General features: G+C 46.4%; 1 protein-coding gene across 2 annotated transcripts; it reads right to left on the bottom strand.

Moving 5' to 3' along the window:
- Positions 1 to 3,179: 3,179 nt before the first annotated feature.
- Positions 3,180 to 8,524, bottom strand: LOC123078058 (translation initiation factor IF-2). Of its 2 annotated transcripts, none has more exons than XM_044500446.1 (7): positions 8,377 to 8,524; positions 6,220 to 6,966; positions 5,648 to 5,722; positions 4,734 to 4,947; positions 4,392 to 4,596; positions 4,167 to 4,295; positions 3,180 to 3,561 (listed from the first exon to the last, which is right to left on the bottom strand). In XM_044500446.1, exons 1-6 carry the CDS (start codon positions 8,391 to 8,393, stop codon positions 4,174 to 4,176), a joined length of 1,380 nt encoding a protein of 459 aa, XP_044356381.1. In that variant the 5' UTR covers positions 8,394 to 8,524; the 3' UTR covers positions 3,180 to 3,561; positions 4,167 to 4,173. The 2 variants fall into 2 exon arrangements, with proteins under 2 accessions (XP_044356381.1, XP_044356380.1); XM_044500445.1 differs by lacking the exon at positions 8,377 to 8,524 and adding an exon at positions 7,133 to 7,570.
- Positions 8,525 to 8,587: the final 63 nt, after the last annotated feature.

Below are 8,587 nucleotides of genomic sequence, written 5' to 3'. Positions count from 1 at the left end.
CTTTCAAATTTCAAAAGAAGTTAAAAAAATAGTCGCCTATTCACCCCCTGTAGTCGACCATACCAATCCTTTCGCCTTTGTTGACCAGGGTGGCTTGCTTGCAATCCTACGTCTCCTACGCTCCAGCTACCTCCTCCTCCGCCGACAAAGCCATTGCAGATGGATTCATCTATACTCCCTCGACCGACGGTGCCAAAGCAAAGGCTTCATCGTCCAAGCATCTTGATCGAGCTTAGTCTTGAGAGTCTTCATCAACGTGGATGTAAGATAGCGCCAACTATCCGAACCACGGAAAAAAGAATTCAACGAACCAACCCGTGTTTGCGCATCTCTAATTCTACTTGTTTACTTTCACCTTCATGTCTTTACTTTCCGGTGTTCACACTCTTATAGACTTGCATGCGTAGGATTCTTGATAGATTGATTAAAAAGCCTAAAACTGCCAAGAAAACTAAAATTTGAGAAAATAGTCCATCTTTTGGCTTAGTAGTTTCTTCACCCATCCTCTAGACATACTTATCGATCCTACAAGCATGAAGTTGTTGAACTATACTTATCGATCCTACAAGTACGAAGTTGTTGAACTACCAGATAGATTAGCAACCTGCAGAACCATTAGGTTCTTTTTTTTAAGCTGCTACGGCGGGCAAAAGCCGGCCTGAACCATTTTCATTTTCATCATAAAAAAGAACAAGATACAACGCAACGACTACAAGATGTAGCACACAACACCCACCAGAAGGAACAAGGGAACAGAGAGAGAACCGAAACGAACTATGCCTTAGCAGTACAAGCCTTGAACCTGGCACCCAACAGAACTGGAACAAACCGAGAAGAGAAGGGAGGAGTCTTGTTGGATCAATCGAACAAATACCCGACATCGAGACGATGTAGAGGAAAAAGTCCCCGGCCTTCCCAGCGATCACTCTTGAACTTGAAGACCTAGGAGAGTCGCAACGCCGTCGAAGGGCATCCCATCACCGAGGTGACATCACGGAACGGAAGTCGTTGATGGCACCGAAGGGCAATGTTCCACTGAGACGAGCAGTGCCCCTCCTCTTAGCGTCACATCGACTACCATCACTAAATGAGCAAACCTGGGCACCATGCCAAGCAAAAGAGCCTGCAACATCTTCGAAGGACGTCGAAGACCGAGACCTCACCGCCGCCACGAACATCCCTGAGAGGAGGCCAACCAGAGCTAGAGAGGGAACCAGAACTTAGCATGTCCCGAATCAGCAAAGCACTTCCACCGCCACCACCATGTACAGAACACATGCCCCCGCCGGCCACCCATGAACCCAACCTCCCCTTTCAGCCAGCCGCATCGTGACAGCCCTCCACAAGAACTCCACAAATGACGTCTCCAAGGAGAAAGTGATGGAGAACCAACACAGTCATCCGATCTGGCAACGCACGATCTAAGGTTTTCACCCGGAGTCTGAAGAAATGAGCCGTGGGGTTGCAACAGGCTCCTCAACGGCACCCCCAAGGAGGGAAGCGACGCCCACATACGCCGTTGCGGCCAGCATCGACAAGGTCTTTGCAAGATTTTCATCTGGATCTGTGCAACCCACCCCATCAGCTCCCAATGCAGCCGACGCCACCAAGAGAAGGCCGGAGCAGTCCGGTTCGCAAAGCCACACCAAGTCGGGGCGGGCATTACCAAACCGTGCTGCACATGCTGCAAGGAAATGCAGGCATCTCGCAGAACTCGCCGAAGGGAAGAGCACCACCCACCGCCGCCTACCTCCACCACCAGAGCCGGACGTGAGCAGAACACCCCCGCCGCCGCCACCTGCCCGCCGGGCCCAGATCCAGCCCGCTCAGACCGCGGGACGATGCCCTACCGCCGTCCGCTCTCCACTCCACCACCTCGCGCCCTCCACCGCAGGGGAATCGCGCAGGCTGCAGGCGCCGCCTGCCTTCGCCAGATCCACCGCCCGGCCCGCGCCAGGGTCACGCAGCCACCCCTAGAACTTCCACGCCCCGATGACAAGCGCTGGAAGGGACAGCCCCGCCGCCACCGTCCGCTGGAAGGGGCTTTGCCCGCCTTGCATCCTCCGGCGGCGGCGAGGGAGCGACGAGAAGGAGGGCTCTCGGGTGGCGGCTAGGGTTTCGCCACCCTCTACAACACCGTGAAAGATGAAGCCCGCTTGCTATTCAAATGCAGATTCAAAACGAGAATTTGGTCGATGGTGAAGAGTAGGCTTGGTTTAGCTGACATTCACCCGGAGGTCCGGCAAAACGACAGAGGTAGAAGATTGGTGGGTTAATCTAGTTTGTCCTTGGGGCTCACGCCGACTAGGTCTTGAATCTCTTGCCATTCTCATTTCGTGGCAAGTCTAGAATGAAAGAAACTCGAGGATGTTTTGGCACGTCAAGACCCTGCCGATGGCCATCTTCATGGAGATAAAAGAGGAAGCTAATTGTTGAAGGATAAGTTACTTCAGAATAATTTGTCAAGACACAATAGCCAAATAGGCCGGGCTATCAACGGCCACTGTGTCAAAAAAAGGCCGTCCCTCTTGAACTTAAACAAGAAAACATAAAGATACTTGCACCCCAATCTCTAGTTAATGGAGTATAAAACCAAGGGCCAAATAGCCGCCTGCGCATAGCCAAAACCCCTCTCATCGATCACATGACCTGATTAGCAGCATGACTCCACCTGCCAAGTTGTGACACGCTCAATTTTACCGTTTCCAGTTTTGTCAATGAGCCGATTACATCTTCAAATTGTGTCACTAAAGTGAGCATACGCGCTAAGTTGTTGCACTGATGGTGCAATTTACTCATTATTTAACCTGATGGGTCCTAACATAATCGCAAACATTAGGTTGTTGCAGATCAAATTTGATGAAACTGCGAAGAATAATTGACATCCGTGCAGCCAGAGAAGCTTTGATGCAAAACTGTAGTCGAAAGAAAACATCTGCAGAATAATCCCGCAATTGAGTAAACATCAGCAGCATGTGGCACCTAGGAAATGAATCGTGAAGTAATAAATAATCATGGGAAATGGCAAAAAACCAAACAGTACAACACGACGCTCGCCGAGCTTTCTTCTGATTGACTCCCAAGTCAGTTTCTTCATATTAACACTTCACACAACATACTATGAGCTCGACCATCAATCCACCATTCATTATACAACACGAGACTCGCTATAGCAGACATGTAGAAATCACTAGCACCACTCTTCTGACATATAGAAACACACATAGGATATAGTCGCAATTAACAACAATACTGCATCCATTGGATGTAATTAGTCCATAATAACTATAAGATGAATCTAGATGTCCTAAAATCCAAGCATAAGGTTCCACAAATCCACAATATACAAGGGTAAGCTAGATGACCGCTCGGCATGGGCGTTAAGCTATCTCAAATCCAATCAACAAAGGTAGGCTAGATGATTTAGTAAATCAGACGACTACATAATACTTAGATTAAGTCAACTAAAACCTCATGTAAATCTTCCTAAAAAGAACTCATGTGAATCATCTTGCATCAGATTAATTTCAGTGGAGACGCCCACGCGATCGAGGAAATCCACTGCAAAATAACATAATATCAACGTCATTGTCTTGGAATTATCCCATCATGTGCACAAGAGTAGATTGCACAAAAACAATATTTGGAGCAAGTCAAACATGAAACCATACTTTTTTTTCGACAGAAGGATAAAAAAACTATTGGACTGATCTTTCAAACTTAGGAGCCTGGACTTAACAGCACATCTCACATGTACGGAATATAGCTCTGGCAATAAAATACAAATAAGATGACAAATTTGCACATAGCCTTTGAAACACTTCGCTATCTTATCAGCCAAACAAAAGCTTGGTTTCCAAAACGTAACATATTATCCATGAAAAGCTTCGACAGAGAACAAATCGGAACACAATAAATCAAGCCAATATAAAGTACTAATAAGAGTAAAAGTAAGAACAAATCCCTCCGTTTTCCCCTAATAGTGGTGCATGAATTCAAAGTTTGTAACTTTGACCATTAATGTACAGACATTATTTGGATTTGTCAACAAAGGTTCCATGCAGTTACTTTTTGAATATATTTTCATAACAAGTAGAAAAGTTAATGATCAACCCAGCATATTATAGACCACGCTGAGGAGCATGGGTAACACAACAACACATTACCTAGTAGTCAGTCAGCACTCTCACTATCAGTGTCAAATGGAAATCCAGAGCCTGAATTACCCTTCTCATAGCCGCCACTCTCGGGATGTCTAAGAGAAACGCCAACCTTCCGGCATCCAAAGCAATGACCTTTCAGAAGAGTTCAAAAGTATTTAATAATGGCATATAAATTTAAGAAAGGACATTAAGAAAAGAAAGACAGTGATAGTAGAAAGAGATAAGTACCATGCTCACTAGGCTGCAGCGGGATGCAAAAGTACTGCGTTTTACCCTCCATGGATTTGGCTTCAGCAAAGAATTGCTGGTAGTTCCAATGCTTTGACCGAGACTGTCTTGTCCTCATTGTAAAATTGTAGTGATGGTATGATTTTGAGAAGGTGTCAAATATGAGACACTGGGAGTGAATCATCACAACCTCGTACTCAAGATTCTGAAACATCAATCATTTTATTAGAAGCATTCTCAAATTCATAAATAGGGTTACGAAAAGTTGATGATTTGCTAAAAGGCAAAAAGTCATATGACAATAGTTGTTCATTGGAATTTTAGAGGGAACATTGGACATACTTTATCTGCTGATTTATAGTTTTCAAATGCTCGAAGAACCTCCTTTTTCATCCATTTCATTCCATTTTTTCTTGCTTCTTTCTCCTCCATAAGTCTTTCAAAGCGATAGCATGCTTCCAGGATACCCGGATCATCAGTAGTTGTTGGTTTTAATTTCTCTCTAGCACTAGCCATCAAACTTTTCTCTATAGGTTGTTTAGCGGCCTTGTTATCCCTGCATCACAACATGGTATATAACTAGTAGAAAACATTTGCATTATTGATATCAGTGGTCGCTAACACGTATACATAACCAAAGTTTGAACATGGTGTAAAACGTCAATAACTAACAGGTTATTTCATATATAGATATACACAATGAAAAGTTCGTCTATTTGTATAAGACATACTACTTTATATGTACATACTATAAAATAGAAAAAGCATTGACTCCATTTTACTGCTCCCTCCGTCCCATAATATAAGAACGTTTTTTACACTAGTGGCTCTTGTATTATGGGACGGAGGGCATAGCTTTTATCATGTAGTTTTTGGGGCTTGCTTCGCATTTAACAAATGTAATTAATAGGGAAGAATATGTACCAATATATAGCTAATTTCATTTATGTAGTTACCAATGATTAGTAGTCGCGGCTAGTGGAGAGAATAATTTAGCATTAGGCACATCCCACACTAGCCTAAGCAGAGCGTCCATGTAGCTGGGTTGCACAAAGACACCCACATTATGCCAGTGAGGGACACTAGTGGTGAAACAAAAATGGGATTCATTTGCATACACGGGTCAGAATTTCAGTGGGCATGGTCCTAACAATCATAGGTTATAGGTAGATATATGTTGCATAATCGAAGTCCAATCAATGAGAAAGAAATATTAGACTTTTAATTGGACGTGAAATTAAGGAGAAATTTCTTACTTTTTAGGGTGATTCTTCATCATAGCCAATGTTGCCTTCACAGATCGTAAGCATTCATCAGGGTCAAGCTGAGACCTGCAATGGTCCTTCAAAATATTAGCGATGTCTGTTACTCTCATGATCTGTTTCAGAGAGAGAAAATATATCGCTGGAACTTCTACTTACTTAGATGTATCATATATGTTTGCAAAAGATTATAAATGAAGAACTTTTAACTGTGTTGGAAGGGGATGCACCCCGGAACGTAGAATAACACGGAACCCCACGCAAGACCTAATGTAGTTGTAGACAGTTGGCATGGTGCAGGGGCCATGAGCATGGCACCGCGATCCAGCAGTCCTCCAAATCCCTAGAAGTGCTATATTTCTAAACTTTCGCAAATATATGTGGACTTAGGCATGACAATAATAAATGAATAAATAGTAATACAAAACTGTGATACAATTATACTACAAACGAGCCTTATATTAAGACTTCAACTATTAGAAACAAGTTGTACCATATGACCACCAGAAAGCATGAAAATAAATATAATTTGCGGTAAAATTAATGTCAAAGGCAAGTTTTCTTACAGATATAGCTTGAGTTGGCGACCTTTCTCTCGTTCCTCTGCTCTCCAGTCATAAGTTAGTGAATTAGAAGCCTCAGCAGCAGCCGGCGAAGCAAGGGAAGCCTCCTCGGCAGCAGACGGCGAAGCAAGGGAAGCCTCCTCGGCAGCAGGCGGCGAAGCAAGGGAAGGCTCCGTGGCGGCAGCAGCCGGCGAAGCAACGGAAGCCTCCGCGGCGGCAGCAGCCGGCGAAGCAACGGAAGCCTCCGCGGCGGCAGCAGCCGGCGAAGCAACGGAAACCTCAACAGCAGGTGGTGGATCAAGGGAAGCCTCAACAGCAGGTGGTTGATCAAGGGAAGCCTCAACAGCAGGTGGTTGATCAAGGGAAGCCTCCTTGGGAAAAGGCGGCAGAGCGGGAAAAGGCGGCAGAGCAAAGTAATCCTGAATAGCAGGTTGTGGATCAAGGGAAGCCTCCTCGGCAGAAGGCGGTCGAGCGAGGGAAGCCTCAACAGCAGGTTGCGGATCAGGGGAAGGCTCGGCAGCAGGCGCCGCGGCAAGTGAAGGCTCTGCAGCAGGCGGCGGAGCAGGGGAAGCCTCGGCAACAGGCAGCAGAGCAAGGGAGGCCTGGGCAGCAGGCGGCGGAGCAAGGGAAGCCCGATGGCGCTCAATCGCAGCGACAGCTTCACCTAGGCCTCGAAAAGGCCCGCCAATGTGAGGAGGATAGACATGAAAGAAGCCACCCTTCAAGGCCATATGATACTTCCAACCGGACCTGCATCAATCGATACGAACAGAAAGTGGAATTAATAATAAATAAATATATGGAAGTAGCATTTCTTAAACTTAAATGAATCCCATCAATCGATCAGAGCAAAAGCGGAAATTGAATCCACAGCAAGCATGAAAATTAACAGAACAAATTCTAAAATTATTTTTACCATGGTGTGCAAAACAGCAGGCTTTCCCCCATCAGCGGGAATACTTGCCCGTACGCCTCAGCGCTATGGAAACGGAGCAGTCCAGGCAGGCTCGATTTTGGCCTGGGCGCATACTCTCTGAGCGCGGCCAGTGCCTCGGCGAGGCTCCGGAACGGACCGCGGTCTGGACCGTGGCAATCATGGTGGAATAACCCCTTCGTATCCGTGGTGATGTCCCTCAAGACGGCGGGACAACCGATCCATGGTGCGGCCGGCCGGCACGTCGTCCGGGCGGAGAGGAAGGCGCCGGCGGGAGAAAATGGAGCTGCTAGGGTTCAGTCACCGGCACAGGAGGTGCAGTCGGTGCTTCCTGGAGTAGTAGAGTTGGGGAGAGACAGGGGAAGCGTAGCTTTTGGTCCAGGCCCAATGGGTGAAGAAAACCACACACCGCCACCGCTTGATCGGAAGGGCAAAGGGGCCACGTCGTGTCGTACGTGACCGGACCGGGCTGTGCAACTCCTCCGTCTCTTTTTCACTTCCTCTTTTGCGATTAAGACATAGTGAATCTATTCATTGTAGTACTCCATAGTACTGTACAAAGTTACGCTTAACCAAAGACACTTATTCTAAGATGAAAGGAGTACAAAGCCACGATGGCAATGCTCCGGACGTGTCCACCGCACGACAGACAACACCCTATATTACACCTCAATTAGCACATCTCAAATCCTTGCAACGGGCCCAGTAGAGTGGAGTGGAGTGACCAGTGTTTGGTCTGAAGACCGGATGGCGACGAATATATTAGGGGTCAAGTGGCCCGGCGTGGTCCGGATCCGACGTGGCGGACGCACCCGTTTGCAGCCGGGCAATCATATCTACCCCATATTTGGATTGGATATGAGAGGCGTCGGTCTGCTCGAGCGTTTGAAGTCAATTTAAGACGTTTAAGTCGGGTTTTTTTTACCGATCAGTGACCGGATTGTCTGTCCGTTTAAGATTGATTTGGGGCGTCTAATTTTTTTTACCGGTCAATAATTAGGTTCGTCCGTCCGGGCGATTTAGGAGGTTATGGGGTGCCCGGGCTGTAGATGGTCTTATTCTAGAGTTGTACTAGTAATGTGTTTCTCAAATCAAAGTATAAAACGGAACTGAAGGTGATGCTAATAAGTCAAGATGGGTAGATGGATGCAAGACAAGAAGACGAAGGAAACGAGAATTGTACTAATAACTGGGACAAAGGAAAGTGAGGGAACAAAAAGTCTTACGGGATCGGGAGCTCCATGCTTGCTACCTAGTCGACCGGAACCGATGGACAATCACGCCGAGAAAAAGTAGGGTATCAACAAGATGCGCGCTGGCTGGATCAAGGATGAATATGTTGCGTGGAAAGGTACACGGTAGATATATATGGGAGGCGCGGTGGATCGAGGTTACAGAGAAACGACGGAATCGAAGGGGACTCAAAATCGTATTCTC

This window comes from Triticum aestivum, chromosome 3D, assembly GCF_018294505.1.
Source record: "Triticum aestivum cultivar Chinese Spring chromosome 3D, IWGSC CS RefSeq v2.1, whole genome shotgun sequence".
In the NCBI taxonomy this organism is placed as follows: domain Eukaryota; kingdom Viridiplantae; phylum Streptophyta; class Magnoliopsida; order Poales; family Poaceae; genus Triticum; species Triticum aestivum.
The sequence above is the reverse complement of the archived record's forward strand: the minus strand, read 5'-3'. Positions and strand labels throughout refer to the sequence as shown.